Here is a 19,809-nt window from a genome sequence, read left to right as displayed (position 1 = left end):
CCCACCGTTCGTTCTCCCATCTCCCACCGCGACACCTGACGGAGGCAAGAGCCGCGCACCTGACGGAGGCAACAGCTCTTCGTTTCGCCGGCGGCAACGAGCCCGGCGGACACCTGCTGTACGTTTCGCCGCACCAACAACACAGCCACCTCACCATTTTCAGGTGAAGAATCAGGTACGTTATCAGAAAATCGAGTTCTGTTACTCTATTTCTCGTGTTAGAATGGTCCTCCTGTTTGCTTTTATTCTATTTAAAATACCGGGATCTTTAGAAGGTTTTTTAAAAATCAATTGGGAAGATGCTATTATCTCTTTACCGAGACAATTCCTTCAACCTATATAGGTCCTTTCATTAACCTTTGATTTCTTTTTGATGTGATGTGTTCTAAACCTGGGAATAAATTTCCAATTGAGTATTACTATTAAGTGTTCTAATTCAATTTTTTGTCTTGAAAAATAGAATTATTAAGGACTAGCTTTATTGTATTCATATACAGAGAATAAGAATGGCATGACATTTATTTTGAGTTTTTGACAAATAATAAAAAACCAATAAGAATAAGAATGTCATATAATATTAATGCAGAAACACTTTTAGGAATATTTATACACTCATGAAGTAATTACGAAGAATTCATAGACAACACCTAATAAAACCTTGCTTGGACTATGAAATTGAACCTTAAAACATATCTATAAAGATAAATCTATATGTACCTAAAAATTTGAAATATTCAAAATTTGCGCTTCTGCAAGAACTTTTGCACTGAATGTAGTTGATAAATTTAGACTATGTCCTGTTATATAGATAAATCTATATGTACCTAAGGAAAATCGAGTTCTGTTAAAGTATAGAGATCTAAAAAAAGAATGGGATAAAAACAAGAGAGAGATAGAAAATCAAGAAGTACGCATTAAAAAAAATGTTTTATTAAAAAACAAGAAAATTAGAACTAAGAACAACGTAAGTTAAAAATAAATTAAATAAATTAGAACAAATATAAGTGTGTGAATTACATAGATATGGCTTTAAAAATAAATTAAATAACAATTATCATTCTGCCAAAACTTCATTCCAATTTTTTATATAATAAGACTGTTGAGTATTATTCTAGAAAAAGAACTATATAGTTAACATCATTATTCTAGAAAAATCTAATCATATTTCTCACTCTCATTTTCTTTTCTTTTCTAACCTTGCAAAAGATAGATAAAATGAATTTAATTAACTGAAACTTAATATAATATACAACATGTAAACCAATTTAGGTCTGCTTCTGTTGATTAATACCTCACTGAATGCTTAGAAACTTCAACCTGCATTACAAGTATAAATACAATGAATGTATATAACATAATTAGACTCACTCCACAGCCATAGTAAAAATATTCTCCATATTTTCTAAAACATGAAATATTAAAAACTAAAAAAATACTCATAATTAAGAAATGACAAATAAGGATTAAGGAGTAAAAATTACCTTTGTTCTTCATCTGTAAAAGTGTAACTAATTTTGATGCTACTTTCTCTTATTGTTTGAGCATCTTCTAGCATGCGCTCTCCCCCTCTATCTTTTTCTCTCACATGCAACAAAACTTAATAACTAACTACAGTTCCTGCTATGAATAACAAATAAATAAATAAAAATAAAAACATGTAACATTCAAACGCAAAGCCTGACTTCAATTCTCCAAGTACACAACAAACTTGGTGTTTTAGTTTCTTAATTAACAAAACTATATGAAAGCGATTAACAGTGAGAAGAAAACAATAATAACAGTTAACTAATGAATCATATGATATCATAATAAAACCAATACTGAATGATAAAACCAATACTGAATGCTAATAGTAATAATAATAATTTAGTATTTATTATTATTAATAATAATTTTGTTACAACTTGCATCCTATAAGTTGTTATCACTAGTACAAAAATGTTAATTTACACCCGTTTTTTATTAAATTTACACCCATTATTTTTAATAAAAATCGGGTGTATATCCACCGGGTGAGAAATGTCTAACGAATTTACACCCGTTTAAAACGAGTGTAAATCAGGTGTAAATACGTTCTTAATTACTCCCCATTTTAACAAAAATCGGGTGTAATTGAGCATAATTACGTTTTTAATTACACCCTATTTTAACAAAAATCGGGTGTAATTGGGCGTAATTACGTTTTTAATTACACCCTATTTTAATAAAAATCAGGTGTAATTGAGCGTAATTACGTTTTTAATTACACTCTATTTTAATAAAAATCGGGTGTAGATACGTTCTTAATTACACCCTATTTTAATAAAAATCGGGTGTAGATACGTTCTTAATTACACCCTATTTTAATAAAAATCGGGTGTAATTACATTTTTAATTACACCCAGTTTTAAAAAAAAATCGGGTGTAAATACGTTCTTAATTACACCCCATTTTTATAAAAATCGGGTATAGATATGTTCATAATTACACCCTATTTAAATCTATTTACACTCTATTTCATATACACCATTTAGTTATATTTCATTTTCAGTCATAATATTGCAAATACTATAAAATCATACACATAAAAATCATATTTTAACTAAGTCAAAATATTTTTAATATTAACCAAAAAGTATACAAAATCATGTCGAGTCATAATATTTCAAGTATTATAAAATCATTCATATAAAAATTATATTTTAACTAAATCATAACACTTTCTTCATATATAATTTTACGCCATGCTTGACGGTTAAGCTTCGATGTTCTCTAGTCCAATTGAATCCAACCGCTTTCCACATGTAGCATTGGATTCATCCATGGCCAAAATACCACGCTCTGGAGAAGCAATTGTTATCTGTATGAAAAAAAACAAGACACAAGAAATTATTAAAAATAATGAATCTCATTGGAATTAGAAGCCCACCCTTTAAGTATGAACTTAATTAAAAATATTCACACTAGATATGGTTGTAAAGTCTTGCATACAATTGTCTTTTTATTTCAAACTTGATTTTATTTTAAAATTAAAATTAATATTGAGTTTTATTTTTATATAAACACATGTCCATGAGTTGAAAATTTTGCTACACTAGTATATAAAATAAAAGAATAAAATGAGAATCATGAGAAGATACAAAAACATGAATCTAGAACAAGGTTAGAAAGCATGATATCAGGAAAATTTTCATATCCTTACAAGACGGTACGTGATAGTTTGCTAGAAAAGTTGCACATCCTGCAGAGAATACATGAGCCTGGAAAATCACCAACCACATAGAGAAATTTAGATGGAGAATGTTTCATCCAATAAAGCATAAAAAAAACTTTTAAAAAGAATGTTTTAATATTAAGATACTTAGATGGAGCCCTTCCAAAAAGCAGTGCTGCCTGTGCATAAGCCTAATACCGAAAACTGAAATCAATTGAAGCATGGGAAGCCATGTGTCTCAAGGTCAAAAATTAGATAGGATGAAATTCAATAGTAGGATACTATGTTTGAAGAAATTAGATAGGATGAAATATTACCAGAGCGGTATATTCAATTGAAGCATGACGAGTACTGACTCAGATGATCTACCTCCATCTGAAAGGCTCGTGTGTTCGAAGTTTGTCCATCGCCAACAGCTCCAAACTCTGTCACTGAGGCACTGTAAGCTCTACAGCTCACAACACAGTACTCAACATAGTGCTCCTCAGCCGGTGTTTTTCGGCTCTCAACTACATTCAAGCTTAGGAAAGCAACCAATAGAGAAAGTAACAACAATAACACACCCATAGGAAAGAAAGATGAGAAATCAACAATGTTGAGCTATAGATACATGTATATATTTGGTAGTGATTATTAAGCATTATATTTTGCACTTCCTCACTCCACCCACCCAACCACAAATTATATTGCTTATTCTGTCATGTGATAACATTAACAGGAATGTGATAAAGTTGCATTTAATTGATTAAGATTAAGCAGAATTTACTGGACCAAACTATTGCATTTTGGTTGGAATTTGTTAAGTTGGTTTAGTCTTGACATGCATCTAGTGCTTAAAAGTATATGAACCTTTCCATTCCAGCATATGCATATCTTTTTTAAATTCATTTCCCTTTTGGTGGAGCATGGTCATAATTGATACTCCACTTTCAATTAACCATATATGTTAATTCGGAATATGAGTTCAAATGGATAGCTTAGCTAGTATGGCTCATAAAATTGCCACAAAGGCTGAACTTTTTCAGTTACAAAGAACCATAAATATTTCTTGAATTGTCTCATTCCCAGTATTCCCTTTATGAAAGAAACAAGTTTTACATCAACATAGACATTTGAGTATTATGAGGAGAACATGACAAAAACTAAAAATAACTAGAGACATAAGAGTAAAAATAACTAGAGACATAAGAGTAAAAATACCTAGTAGTATTTGAACTGATACTAGTGAAGTATATATAAATATATTTATACTCACAAATATCTCAAAAAATCAATATATCAAAAGTAACCTTTTCTTTTTGAACTCTATACATCATTTATGCAGTGACTGTCCTAATTAGCCAAACTTTCTAGCTACCTATTCTAATGAACCAGATCTAAAGAATTTAGTGGTGTGAAAGAATTTCCAGAAGAGTCATCCTAACATCAATTAAACATTTATACAAAGCTTTTACTATTTCCTCAATATCCTGAACTATATCCTCCAATTCCTTGCACTATATCCTCAATATCACTTATTTATTTGTCAAACTTCATTTAATAAAGTCATTATCCTTTGTGCTATATAACAGGAGGTTTATTAAAAAGTGACCTTTCAGAATAACATATAAATTACTTGTAGTACATAAGAAGTACATGTTGTAAGGATTGTATGAAGCCAACTGTTAATTGGCAAGACAAAGTCAAAGCTTTTTTTTTTTACAAAGTCAAAGCTTAGTCCTCATTTTTCCAGCTAATGAACAAATAATTTTAAATGAAATAATCTTAGTCATTACACAGCCAAAATTGATGAAGTAAATAAACAAAAGAATTAAGAGAATCCAAATACTCAACTTGATATTAAAAAAATCATTGTTTAGCTGTAACTGATTTGTCAGATTTAGCTTAGAATTTAAATATAAAAAATGATGGGTTTTGATATATTCTATTGCAAATAAACCTCTTTTGTAGTATTTCTTCCAGAAACAGCCTAAGTTTGCTCACACCTATATTTGTCTTTCTTGATAAAGAAAAATAGACTAACATATTCAATGACTTTTCATCACTCATACTATATTGCTCTTTTTATAAAGCTAGCTTGGAATGAAAACTACAATACCATCTCATATAGACACAAAATGAAAGAAAAACTCTATCAAGAATGAAATCCAGTAATAATAGTGATAAACAACATAGTAGAATGCACCTTTAGAGACATTTAGTGATATTATCATCTCAGTCATTTGAGATTAAAAGACCTGCATTTTCTCTGAATAGAAAACAAAATAAATCACTTTCATTTCTACTAGTGTTTTGCTTGCTCTTAGTAAATAATATGAATAGAATAATTTCATTCTTACACAGACACGGACGATCCGGTAATTGTTCCAAACAATCCTGATAACAAAATGCCAACTCCCTAACAAACATAAATAAGATGCATGAGGAATTATACTTAAAATTGAAAGTTCTACTTGATAGCTTGGTTAAAAATCAACATTTATATCAAATCAATTATGAAATTTTACCATTATTACAATTATCATTTATAAAAGCAAGATTTAGTTGTGTCTGTACCTGCCAACCGATACCTCGACTAAGAATAGAAGGCGGTAATGGTGTTGCACTTGCATGCCTATATACGGCAATGAAAGCTCCGGTAGACTGTGAACCGCAAGAAGCACGTGAGTATATAACTTAATTTTACTTCAACATAAGTAAGCTTCATTGCACTGATAAAATACCCCATAGTTCCGGAAAATAATAATAACGGAATGTACAATTTAAGAATAATTTCTTCAAGAATAACAATTAAATAGAAACCAAATCTTACACCAATTAAAAAAGAGAATATCTTAAAAAAGAAGTCACCTCTACAAGAGCAACAAAAGATGCCATCATCATGGCAAACGCTTCGCCTGCATCAAATGTATTAACAGATAAGTGGTAGACACTAAGTAACAGGCATGGTTTTGCAGCTGAGTTAACGGTCAATCGGATGAACATTCTAAATCCGATAATGCAGTTAAGATACAGTTTGATTTCGGACAGTGGAAGGTTAGTAAATACAATGTAGGTGGCACACTTTTACCTATATCTCCAAAAGCTTTTGTGGCTCAAAACTTAAGAATCCTTCTGAATACTGAAAACTCTATCCTTTGAAGCTTTACTGTGTTGCCTATAGGAGCCGCCTGTGTTATTTACATCCAAACCGAACTCGTGTATACCATCAGTTTCACATCATTCCATATCAGAAATCAGAATCAGATACTTGTAAAGCATCTTCCATGTTTTTCTCAAATGCAGTTTCCTCTTGTCGTTCAAGCGGACCTTGAGGAGTTCCAAAAAGAGTGGAGAATATCTTCTCATGGCATTCATCACAGAAAAAGTAATAGGAGAAGTGACCCTCATTAGGAAGCTTGTGAGTTACAGCTTCTGGTAACACCCTTTCTATGTATTCCATCATTGATGGCGGGACCACCCTATCGTCCAATCCCTGATTGAGAATTCAAAAGGGAAATGTAAGATTCCTAAATGGCATTGAGTTGAACTCCAGTTCAAAAAAATAAGTCGGAAATACTCAAAGAACATGTTCAAACCTGCCATATGTGTATACGGCCGAGATATCCTGCGGGTTCAAATTCTGTCTGACCGTACATGGACTTCAACCAAAGAAGCAAGCTTCCTGTTCGACACTTCTTATGCACACGAAGTTCTTCGATGTCGAAATCCCATTTAGATACCTGCAGTACAGCTTCCTCTATAAATGGTTTCATGTTTCCCTGGCGAACTGACTCCTCTAAATCCCTCTGCCAAAACTCTTGGAATGCAGGTTCGTCGACAAGAATTTCATCCTGAACAACATATATGAATTAGATTGTCAACAGATCATAACAGCCCTAAATGGCTATTGGCAATAAAGAAAACATTCGCACACGTTGTATCCCTTTCAACATTATTCAATTTCAAGGTTGTCGCAGCTCACCTTCTTTCCTAGTGAAAGTGAAAATTGCTTGTCAACGCGGTCATGCTTTTCCGGCAAGAAACTTTTCCGATAGAAAAAAGAGAGAAGCTTTGGAAATCTATAAGCCAAGGAATACATATATTTTCTCCTTGGAAGCCACTTCTCCCAAGTTCTTTTCATCTCATCTTTAGTCATGTGTGACTCATATGGATTAACCATAGGGGCTAACATTGCAGCACCTGTAATTTCATGTAATATACAAGTCATCAACAGCGGGTACACAAACAACTAGAAATTATTACATTGGTATAACCACAATTGACATTTTCTTCACATTAGCTTACATGAATCGAGATAGAGCCACATTAGCTGATGAATTGAAATTTCGGTTGGGATGCGGATCACTCTCCCCAAAACCAGGAAGATCATAAGTGACCAAGCGAACACCATACCCTTCAAGCAATAATGGTTTAACCCCAGGAATACCTACCATTAGCCAAATTATAAAAGGCAAAAGAAAAATTATTTGCAGGGGAAGATAAGTGGTAGACACTAAGTAACAGGCATCAAATGTTTTGTGCAGTCAGCAAGGCCCGCAAAGAAAGCTCAATAACAAGCGCCGAAAGGGAAGTCACACCGAACAGGTGAACCCTCACTTCCCCCAAGAACAAGTGATCACACCCTCCATCATATCTCTCACCGTTGATATCTAATCGAACGGTCATCCGCAAAACTCAAAAGGCGTCGGATTACACGAGGACGGTTCTAATGCCCATACTATATAAAGATCGTAGCACGCCGTTTCAGGTATTCAATTCATTCCTAATTGCATATTACCTCTCGCTCAATAACTAACTTGAGGGTTGGAGTGTTAACCTAGCAGGTCTACCCCTCGCCGCCGTACCGAAAGTTTGACCCACCGTACCAAGACCTCATTTCAATACTTCATCACACACTTCTTCCAAACAGAATAATTTCAATGAAAGTAAGTGTACAATTGGTTTAGATTGAAGTGACAGTGCAGATGGTTTAAATCCAATCTGTAACCCAAACAAAATATGCTTAAAGAAGTGAATGAACATGAATGAAGTTGTTGAAATGTTCTTGATGCAGTGGCATATGTGAATTTAATTCATTATTTACATTACAATCAAACAATGCATATGGTTTAAATCCAATCTGTAACCCAAACACAAGATAACAATCACATACCATGGCTTTGAGATATCGAAGTCGTTCCCTGCACATTTCCTCTCTAGCCTGCAAATCAAACAGCACATTTCAGTACCCACCAAACTTTTATTCAATTTATTGGACATTTAACAAAATGGGTCGAGTTTTTAATGATAAAATGAAGCACCCATTTTCCAATTATGTGAGGAAATTCAACAAACACATAGAGAGCATTGAGAGAGTATTACGAGTTGTAGATCGTTGTAGAGAGGCTTGGAGATGAGAGATCCATCGGGAGCCAAGCAGTGGCGCTCTAGCTGATCGACGACATGTGCTACATCGGCGGGGAGGTCTTGGCTGTGCAAACCCTTAACCATTGATCGAAACGGTGTCGTTTTTTGTTACACGATGGTGGTTGGTGGCTCCGAGTCGAAGATGAAGAGAATCAGACGGTGGTGGCGGTTCGGGTTGTGACGAGGTGATGGAATCAGAGGGTGGTGGTGTTTCGGGTTGGGAAGAATGATTCATGGTGGATGTGGAATTGAGGTTTGAAACATATGGAGTTGACACGGTGAAAATTAAGAGCATAAAAATGGTGATTAGGGTTCAATGAAACGAGGAAGAGAAATATAAATATTAACTTTTACTATTTTACAGAAATTAAATTTATTTTACTTTTCCTATTTACGCCCATTATTGAAAAAAAATAGGAGTAATAAACACTTGATTATAATTTTTTTTTAATTTACACCCATTTTTTAAAAATAGGGTGTCCATGATTACTTGTTAATACTAAAAATGAGACTTTATTTACAAATTTGCCATCTTATGTCTTATTTACACCCGTTTTTAGTATAATGGGTGTAAATTTATAAATTGTATTGTCATTTTTGCACTAGTGTATATTTAGTATTTATTATATGAATTTGTTATATGAATTTGTTATTTATGCATTAATTTCGGAACATAGATATGGATCGTAGTTGGATGAGAGCTAATCGATTAAGTGATGAGTACGAACATGGAGTGATGGAATTTCTAGAGTTTGCTGAAAGTAATGCTAAAAAAGATCTCCCTCCTCCTAAAAGTAATGCTGAAGATAGTCACCCTACGCTTTTTCTCTGTCCATGTGTTCGTTGTGCAAATAGAGAACCAAAGCTTAGTAAGAAAGAAATCATGGATCATCTAATTTGTCAAGGGATTTGTCAAAGTTATACACAATGGATATGGCACGGTGAAGTGGTAGCAAATTCAAATGTGTCTCAAAAAGATAATGTTAGTGTAGAAATGGATGATCGTCTGGAAGACATGATGTGCGATATTGGACAAGATTCGTTTAAGAGGGCACATGCGTATGATAACTTATGCAATGACAAGGATACACCTTTGTACCCGGGATGCACATATTTTACACGTTTGTCAGCCGTGTTAAAATTGTTTAATCTGAAGGCAATTAACGGGTGGACTGACAAAAGTTTTACCGAATTACTTGAACTGTTGACACAAATGCTTCCAGAAGGTAACGTACTGCCAAGTCGTTATTACGAGGCTAAGAAAATACTGTGTCCGATGGGTTTGGAGTATGAAAAGATACATGCATGTCCTAATGATTGCATATTATACAGAAAAGAGTATGTAAACTATAACCATTGTCCAAAGTGCAAGGCGTCACGCTACAAAAAGAGACATGGTGAATCTAGTGATGATGAGGAGGTCAAAAAGGGTCCTCCTGCGAAAGTGGTATGGTACCTACCAATAATTTCAAGGTTTAAGAGATTATTCGCTAATGCAAACGACGCAAAGAATCTTAGATGGCATGCAGAAGAAAGAAAATGTGATGGACAAATCCGCCATGTAGCTGATTCTTTGCAATGGAAGAAAATTGATTATTTGTTTCCAAATTTTGGCAAAGAGTCGAGAAACCTTAGACTTGGACTTGCTACTGATGGAATGAATCCGTTTGGTAATCTAAATACTAACCATTCTTCTTGGCCAGTTCTTCTGATGATTTACAACCTATCTCCTAGGCTGTCCATGAAGCGTAAATATATTATGCTATCCATGATGATTTCGGGCCCAAAACAACCAGGAAATGACATAGATGTTTATCTAAGTCCACTGATCGATGATTTAAAAGTGTTGTGGGAGGAAGGGGTGGATGTTTTCGATGCGCATTCTGGTGAACAGTTCAACATGCGTGCCATGTTGTTTTGCACCATCAACGATTTTCCAGCATATGGCAATTTGTCTGGGTATAAAGTTAAAGGGCATAAAGCGTGTCCTATATGTGAAAAAGACACATGTTACCATCAGCTTGAAAAAGGAAAGAAGACTGTTTATCTCGGGCATCGAAAATTTCTAAATCGTTATCATCCATATCGTAGATTGCGGAAAGCTTTCAATGGGGAACAAGAGCATGGCGTTGCTCCAAAGCCCTTAACTGGAGAGGAAGTTTATCAACGACAACAGGACATTACTGCTGTCTTTGGAAAGTACCAAAAGCGGCCCATTGTGAAAAATATATGGAAAAAGAGGTCGGTTTTCTTCGATCTTCCATATTGGTCTAGTCTTGAGGTAAGACATTGTATTGATGTGATGCACGTGGAGAAAAATGTATGTGATAGTGTAATCGGAACACTTCTCAACATTCAAGGCAAGACAAAGGATGGTATTAATACTCGTCTAGATTTGGGCGTGATGGGTATACGAGAAGAGCTAACTCCACAATATATAGGTACCAACTATTTGTTAAAATTAAGCTATCCTTACCTTTTGATATTAAAATAGCATGTTCATAACTTTACTTGTTGAAATTCTTGATGATAACATTATGTAGGTAACAAGACGTATCTGCCTCCTGCCTGCTACACTTTGTCGAAAAAAGAGAAAACAAGTTTTTGTGAGTGTTTAGAAAGTATCAAAGTGCCGCATGGTTACTCATCAAATGTGAAGAGGCTTGTATCGGTTAAAGATCTCAAATTAGTTGGCTTAAAATCTCATGACTGTCATGTCTTAATGCAACAACTACTACCAGTGGCTATTCGTGGGATATTGCCTAACAATGTTAGGAAAACTATAACTAGGTTGTGCCTGTTTTTCAATGCAATTTGTTGCAAAGCCATTGATCCATTAAAGTTAGAAGATTTGGAAAATGAGGCTGCAGTTATCTTGTGCCAATTAGAGATGTTTTTTCCTCCTTCATTTTTTGACATTATGGTTCACTTGATTGTTCATCTAGTAAGGGAGATTAGATTATGTGGTCCAATTTTTTTACGGTGGATGTATCCAATAGAGCGATACATGAAGATCCTAAAAGGGTATACCAAGAACCCACACCGTCCGGAAGCATCGATTATTGAGAGGTACATTGCAGAAGAAGCAATTGAGTTTTGTTCTAATTATTTGTCGGAAGTGAATGCTATAGGGGTTCCCAAGTCTCGTCATGATGGAAGATGTGAGGGTGTGGGTACACAAGGTTTAAAGATCAAGAGCTTAAGTATTGATGTGGTTGTTCAAGCGCATTTGTATATATTGAATAACACGGATGAAGTTCAACCTTACTTATCTGCTCACAAAAGCATCATAAAGAAAAAGTACCCCAAGATGAGTGAAAGAGGGTTGTTAAAAGAGCATAATAAGAGTTTCTCTAAGTGGTTTAAAGAAAAAATTGTTGGTGATGATAGTGCTTCAAAAACAATTAAGTGGTTGTCCTATGAGCCTAAATGTAACATATTAACTTGGAGTGGATATGATATTAATAAAACTTCCTTTTATACAAAGGCAAAGGATGACCGTAGTACCACGCAAAATAGTGGGGTTATGATTGTGGCCGAGTCCATGCACTTCTCTAGTGCTAAAGATAAAAACCCGGTTATGGCATCTACGCCCTACTTTGGGGTGATTGAAGAGATTTGGGAAGTTGATTATGTTGTGTTTAAAGTTCCTGTATTTAAATGCAAATGGATTGATATCAATAGTGGTGTAAGAATTGATGAATTTGGAGTTACACTGGTTGATCTTAGCAAGTTAGCTTATGCGGACGAACCTTTCATCATGGCATCTCAAGCAAAACAAGTTTTTTATGTCACAGATCCTTCTAATAAAAGGTGGTCAGTTGTTCTACAAGGAAAGGTGCATGATAGTGATGAAAATCAAGATGCGAATCTTGATATTTCAGAAACTCCTCCTTTCTCAACAAATGTGCCTACCTTCATTGAAGAAGATGTAGAGGATGATGTGCATGCTATTCGCATAGATCATGAAGAAGGGATATGGGAGAACTAGTAAGGTGTTTTATAAGTTATTTTGTGCCTAATTTTATGTGTCATCATTTTTATCTTGTGCTTAATTTTATGTCTAATTGTTTTTATCTTGTGTTTAATTTGATTTCTAATTATTTTTATTTTGTTTAAACAGATACATGGCTGATTCAACCGACAAGTCCTCTTCATCTGGTAATCCTAATAAAAAAAGAGTTAGAGGTCCAACTATGATGAAAAAAATTGACAAAGTTCATCAAACGGGTGGAAAGCTACAGGTTGAGTTTGATCAAAGAACCTATGAATGTACTGGTGTTGGTAAAAATGCTGCAAGTTTTAAGAGTTATATAGCATCTCTTGCTCGGCAGAAATGTTGTATTTTGAAAGATGAGTGGAAAGACATAGATAATGGGATAAAAGACGCTATATGGGTTGATGTTCAGGTATTTTAAATTCAACACTTTATTATATTTTATAATCACGTATATACTAACAACATATGCCATATATTGCATGTGTAGGCTCATTTCACTATTCCAGATTGGTGTGTTAAAGACAAGGATGGTAAAATCAAGGATCCGTTGAAGAAGGAATGGATTAAATATGCGGGAGAGAGATGGAGAGGTTTTAAGACACAACTCACAGACGAATATGTTAATAATCCCAAAAACGATCTCGCTCCTGCACATGTCAGGTATTCATATATTAATAAAGATGTATGGGAAGAGTTTCCGAAGTCTCGAGATACCCCTGAATTTAAGGTTAGTAGGAGTTATATTTGATTTTTTTAAATTTTTTTTATTATGTTTAGTAATAAATTTTTGATTTTATAATTAATAGGAAAAAAGTCGAAAGGGTAGGGAAAATGTGGCTAAGAATGTATACCCACATGTATTATCTCGTGGAGGGTATCGCATGCTTGAGGAGACAATTAAAAATGAAAAGAAATCATCGAGAGATGATTCTACATTAGATGATAATGGTAGTCCATCTCCACCGTCACGCCATGAGTTATGGAAGAGAGCACGACAAAAGAAAGGGGGAGAATACACATCAAAGTCTACACAAACTGTTGTAGAGAAAATTGTCAGTAAATTTTATTATCCAAAGTCTATTGAACTTGTTCACACTATGGATCAAAAGGATGATTCTAGAATTTCTATTTCAAAATATTTTATATAAAATGTTCAAAAACTTGACGATTGGACTTCTCCTTTCGCAGAAAAAAGTTTTTCAAAACCTTTTAAGCTTAGAGGTTATATTTATGTGGATTATAAAATTGCTTGGTTTAGAATGTTTTTCAAAAAATCATTTGACACTAGTACAAAAATACATTTTTAACAGAGGTTGTTAAGTCAGTTTATCTGCCACCTAACTTAAGAAGCGATGCGGTGGCAATAGCGTAAATACTTGTAACTTAGTTTTGTCGGTTGCATTTAAAATTGACTTAACAAAGATTAAACAAAAATAATATAATTCGTATTAAATTTCTTAAGTCACATGTGTTCACTAAGTGACTTTAAAAGGTTTATTTATTAAGTCGGGTGTTGCCCACCCGACCTAAGAAATTTTATTTACTTATATAAACTAAATTTCAATGTAAAAATTCACGGGAGAATCGAACTCAATATCCTTCATAAATTTTTTTATATCACACAATTTTCCATTCATGTTTTCAATAAAATTTTTTTCCTACTCACTAGGGTTGGAAATGAGTTGATTCGAGTCGAACTCGCCTCAGCCCAGTTGGACTCGTTAAGAATTGGTCGAGTTCGAGTTCATCACGAATTTTTTTTAGGTCAAACTCGACTCGTTAAGAATTGGTCGAGTTCGAGTTCATCGCGAACCTTTTTCAGCTAAAACTCGACTCGTTAGAAGTTCACAAACAACTCAGTTCAACTCGTTAGATTTATCTCGTTAGGTTCAACTCATTTGTTTCACGGACTTAAAAGTAATTTTTAAGTTTATTTTTTACATTTATTTGACGTTTTAAATTAATATTTTTTAAATAAAAATAAAATAAAATTTATTAGATTGAAATTTACACGATGTTGATTTTATTTGTATAATTATTTGTAGAAATATTTTGCTCACTTGAGAATATAAATTATCAATTAAAATCGTTAGACTAAAAAAAATATGGGACTAAAATTTGGAGCAATCTTTAAACCTACTCTTAAAGATAATATAATCTATCTCATATATAATCGAGTTGCCTCATGAACCTAACGAATCAAACTATGTATAGTTCAAGTTCAGCTCATTTAGTTTAGTTAACGAACTTAATTTTTAGCTCATATTCAGCTCATTTGATTCATGAACCTAGTTAAACGATTTAATTTTTGAATCGAATTTCGAACTATTTTCGAGTTGGTTCGGTTCATTGTCAACCCTACTTCTCACTTCTCAAATTTCTTTTCTTATCTACCATATAAGAAAATTAATACCTCTAGTTAAGACCAATTTACCCCAATGCTAAATTTTAACACATTTGCAAAATGCTGGTTTTTTAGTCTTTTTACACATATGACATCACTTTTATTATTCAATTAATATTTTGTCATTTTCTCTTCTATCAATATCTACTATAATTCAAAATTCAAAATTTTCAAAATCTTCACTCACACACACACACACACACACACACTCTCTCTCTCTCTCGTCGTCCTTCACTCACACAAATAGCTGGTTTTGCAAAACATCATTTTTTCTCTTCATTCAATGTATACTTTAATTTGAATATATCTGCATCTTCTCTTTCTCTCTCGTCCTTTAACTCTCTCACTCTTTCTCTCTCTTTTTTTCTCTTACTCTATCTCTTGCTTCCGTCTTCCGTCTCCCTCTTCTTCTTGCTCCTCTTCTTCCTTCTCCTTCTCTTTTTTCTATCTTCAACGCTTCCATGGATACAGAATTTTCCGGTGAAAAGTGTGAAAGTAACTGTGATGTAATGTCAAAAATCAGAACAGCGGAAAAGGATGTAAAGTTTGGGTTTTTCTTGAAGTTGATTTGTTATAGTTTTGTTTTTGTTGATGATTTTTAACTTCTCCGTTGTCCATTCTCATTAAAAGTATTTTTTTCAGGTCAAACGCTTCCATGGCTTAGGGTTTGCACTGAGGATGTGTCTTTTACAAATAATATTTCTCTTGAGAAAGATGATCCTGAGAAAGATGGAGTTGGCTCAAGTAAAAACAAGCATAGGGTATATATTGATTTGTCTGAGTTATGCTAATTTTTTGTTTTCAATATAATACTAAACAAACATTTTCATGTGAAAGTTTATCACATGGAGTAAAAGGTGACTAACTACATTTACAATGAAGTTTCAACTCTACTATGATGTTTTTCAAGTACTTTTTTATTTTTTTTTGGTTTGAACTTGGAATCATTGATACATGCTATTTGCATTAATATTGCCAATGACTTGTTTAACTCTTACAAAATTTCTCTTACTTTCCTATTATTTTATTGTGGACGTGATCTTCTTTATATGTTTTTAAATTAATTTCTATGTATTAACACTTTGGTATGTGTATTTTGTTTGATTTATATTTTTCTTTTAAAAACAATTGTATTCACAAGTTTTCGCAATTTTTATTTATTCAATGTTCTTTTTCTTTTATTCAATGTTTGAACAATTAATGGATACGAATTAGTTCGTAATTCTACATAGCTTGATAATAAATGTGTTCCTTTCTAATTTTGGAAAATTTGATTTTTTTTGGTGTTGGGTTGTGTGTGGGGAAGAGCATAGTAAGTATCATCACCAATTCTGAAGAAATTTGGAAGGAAAGGCTTCCTTTTTGGCATTGTAGCCCAGATTTCGAGTATTAATAGCTGCTTATTGTTTTGCCACTGCTCTGGGGTTTGGTTTTGTCTAGGAAAGGTTTTTTCCTGCTAGTTTTGTTGCTGATATTTACTAGTTATATTTCCTTAGGGCTATGTTTGGGAGTTTGGAGGGAAGGTGAGGGGAAAACTTCTAAAAACGAAATTTTAAAAAAAATAGGAAAATATTTGATATTTTTTGAAAAATGATTTTTTTTAGAATGATAAAAGAGTCCTTATCATTACTAAATTTTTAATTTTCAGAATACTATAACAACCTAAAAGATATTTGGAAAATTTATGTAGGCCCTTCAAAACCCTCATTCAATACAATTTTTGAGTTCCCCCATTTTATGGGGTTTTTAGTGTTATGAATAAACTCCAACCCTCCTTAACCCTCCTACCCAAAATCTTTTTATCCTTTTCACCCAATTCTTCCTATTTTCCAAAGCCCTCTCCTCCCTTCCCCTCCAAACTCCCAAACATAGCCTATGAGTTTGGTTTTGGTGCTGATATTTTCAAGAGAACTATTGGATGATAAAGATGAATAGTATTATGTACATGGATTGTATGAAACAAGATTTAAAGATGTCACTGAGATTTAGTCAATTGTTGTAGTTTCATGTTGACATGGTTTAAGCTTAATCTCACTAATATATTACAACAGCAATGTAGTGAGCTTTGATGAAGATGAAGTTTCTGAGCTTTGAGTTGAACAGCGTTTCAACAAGTTTTTCAAGATAAGTTCGTTCAGAATTGGTAACCTTGCTTCTCATCAGAACTTCATATTTATAGGCACTTGAGAAGATGACCGTTGGGAGCATTTAATGCTTTGCGTATTCCGTACAGCATTGCATTTAATGTTTCACACTTTTGTCAACTACCTCGAGCCTTGTTTACGCTGTGTCTACTGACGTTGCCTTTAATAGCTTCTAACGTTCCTTTTGTCAGTCAGCGTAGCCTGCCATCTTGTACTTGCTTCTGATCTGATGTTTGTGTATACGACGTTTGAATATCATCAGAGTCAAACAGCTTGGTGCAGAGCATCTTCTTGTCTTCTGACCTAGAAGTGCTTCTGAGCGTGATACCATGAGAACTTCAGTGCTTCTGCTTTTGATCTCAAGTTCTTCTGATGCTTCCATAGACCCATGTTTTGATTCTGCTTTGACCATCTTCTGATGTCTTGCCAGACCATGTTCTGATGATGCATGCTGAACCTTCTGAGCCAAAGCTTCTGAGCGCTGATTTGTGCATACTCTTTATATATTTCCTGAAAGGGAAATTGCAATGTATTAGAGTACCACATTATCTCACACAAAATTCATATCCTTGTTATCATCAAAACTAAGAATATTGATCAGAACAAATCTTGTTCTAACAATATCATCACCAATTCTGAAGAAATTTGGAAGGAAAGGCTTCCTTTTTGGCATTGTAGCCCAGATTTCGAGTATTAGTAGCTGCTCATTGTTTTGCCACTGGTCTGGGGTTTGGTTTTGTCTAGGAAAGGTTTTTTTCCTGCTAGTTTTGGTGCTGATATTTACTAGTTATATTTCCTTAGGGGTTTGGTTTTGGTGCTGATATTTTAAAGAGACTTATTGGATGATAAAGATGAACAGTATTATGTACACGGGTTTTATGATTCAGGATTTAAAGATGTCACTAAGATTTAGTCAATTGTTGTAGTTTCATGTTGAGATTTGGATTTTTTGGTCTCTTTCAAACTATCTTTTTAATGATGAAATACATAAGGTGTTTTACATATATATATTTAAGTTTTCATATTAGTTCAAAAACTAAACATGTTTTGATAGGCGATGAATATGACGAAATCAAAGTCACATTCTAAAGTGTAGGTAGATTTTTGACAAAATCAAAGTTACACTCTAAAGTGTAGATTTTGTAAAAATTACTGTAATAAAGTTTGGTATATGAAGTGCATATAAAAGATTTATTATAAGAAAGGTAGCATATTGAGTAAAGGGTAGATTTGTTGTACTCACTTGGAGATTGGAGGCTTTTGGTGTTCTTGAGCATAGGAGTTCAATTACCAAGAGTTTAATTTTTGGTTGTTTCCTTTTTTTTTCAATGATAAAAAAAAACTCACGGTGAAACTTCTAATTTGTTTGCATCATTTTTCTGTATTACTGCGATTTTGACAGAATCTCAAATGTTTTGATAGGAAGCAATTCCTATCAAAGGTATAATCTAGAGGGGTGTTTGTTTGATGGATTCAAATAGGATTCCTGGAAATGAGAGGTTGGGAATCTGATATTCCCATGTTTGTTTGAAGTTTGAATATATATGCATCTTCTGTATCTCTCTCGTCCTTTAACTCTGTCACTCTTTCTCTCTCTCTTTTTTTCTCTTACTCTATCTCTTTCTTCCGTCTCCCTCTTCTTCTTGCTCCTCTTCTTCCTTCTCCTTCTCTTTTTCTATCTTCAACGCTTACATGGATACAGAATTTTTCCGGTGAAAAGTGTGAAAGTAACTGTGATGTAATGTCGAAAATCAGAACAACGGAAGAGGATGCAAAGGTTGAGTTTTTCTTGAAGTTGATTTGTTATAGTTTTGTTTTTGTTGATGATTTTTACCTTCTCCATTGTCCATTCTCATTAAAAGTATTTTTTTTTCCAGGTCAAACGTTTCTGTGGCTTAGGGTTTGCACTGAGGATGTGTCTTTTACAAATCATATTTCTCTTGAGAAAGATGATCCTGAGAAAGATGGAGTTGGCTCAAGTAAAAACAAGCTTAGGGTATATATTGATTTGTCTGAGTTATGCTAATTTTTTGTTTTTAATATATTACTAAACATACATTTTCATGTGAAAGTTTATCACATGGAGTAAAAGGTGACTAGCTACATTTTCAATGTAGTTTCAACTCTACTATGATGTTTTTCAAGTACTTTTTTATTTTTTTTGTTTGAACTTGGAATCATTGCTACATGCTATTTGCATTAATATTGCCAATGACTTGTTTAACTCTTACAGAATTTCTCTTACTTGCCTATTATTTTATTGTGGATGTGATCTTATTTATATGTTTTTAAATTTATTTCTATGTATTAACACTTTGGTATGTGTATTTTGTTTGATTTATATTTTTCTTTTTCAAAACACAACTGTACTCACAAGTTTTCGCATTTTTTATTTGTTCAATGTTCTTTTTCTTTGATCTTTATTCCATTGTTCCAAACATACATTATAATTTTAGGAAAGGATATTACAATTTCATAGTTTAAGTTCGTTATCGCTCATGGACAAGGTAAAATAGATTTTTTAGTTGTAGGATCGAATTCTTATTAGTTTGTTGAGGTTGAACAATTAATGGATACGAATAAGTTCGTAATACTACATAGCTTGATAATAAATGCGTTCCTTTCTAATTTTGGAAAAATTGGTTTTTTTGGTGTTGGG

The 19,809-nt window shown here is 33.4% G+C and overlaps 2 protein-coding genes across 2 annotated transcripts; one reads left to right on the top strand and one right to left on the bottom strand.

Moving 5' to 3' along the window:
- Positions 1 to 5,138: 5,138 nt before the first annotated feature.
- LOC131598901 (uncharacterized) lies at positions 5,139 to 7,494 on the bottom strand. Its single transcript, XM_058871468.1, has 7 exons — positions 7,158 to 7,494; positions 6,772 to 7,026; positions 6,264 to 6,668; positions 6,044 to 6,090; positions 5,750 to 5,836; positions 5,533 to 5,591; positions 5,139 to 5,441 (listed from the first exon to the last, which is right to left on the bottom strand). Exons 1-3 carry the CDS (start codon positions 7,401 to 7,403, stop codon positions 6,423 to 6,425), a joined length of 747 nt encoding a protein of 248 aa, XP_058727451.1. The 5' UTR covers positions 7,404 to 7,494; the 3' UTR covers positions 5,139 to 5,441; positions 5,533 to 5,591; positions 5,750 to 5,836; positions 6,044 to 6,090; positions 6,264 to 6,422.
- Positions 7,495 to 9,281: 1,787 nt separating this feature from the next.
- Positions 9,282 to 12,593, top strand: LOC131596824 (uncharacterized). Its single transcript, XM_058869561.1, has 2 exons — positions 9,282 to 11,043; positions 11,146 to 12,593. Exons 1-2 carry the CDS (start codon positions 9,282 to 9,284, stop codon positions 12,591 to 12,593), a joined length of 3,210 nt encoding a protein of 1,069 aa, XP_058725544.1.
- Positions 12,594 to 19,809: the final 7,216 nt, after the last annotated feature.

Source organism: Vicia villosa, linkage group LG4, assembly GCF_029867415.1.
Source record: "Vicia villosa cultivar HV-30 ecotype Madison, WI linkage group LG4, Vvil1.0, whole genome shotgun sequence".
NCBI lineage: Eukaryota > Viridiplantae > Streptophyta > Magnoliopsida > Fabales > Fabaceae > Vicia > Vicia villosa.
The sequence above is the reverse complement of the archived record's forward strand: the minus strand, read 5'-3'. Positions and strand labels throughout refer to the sequence as shown.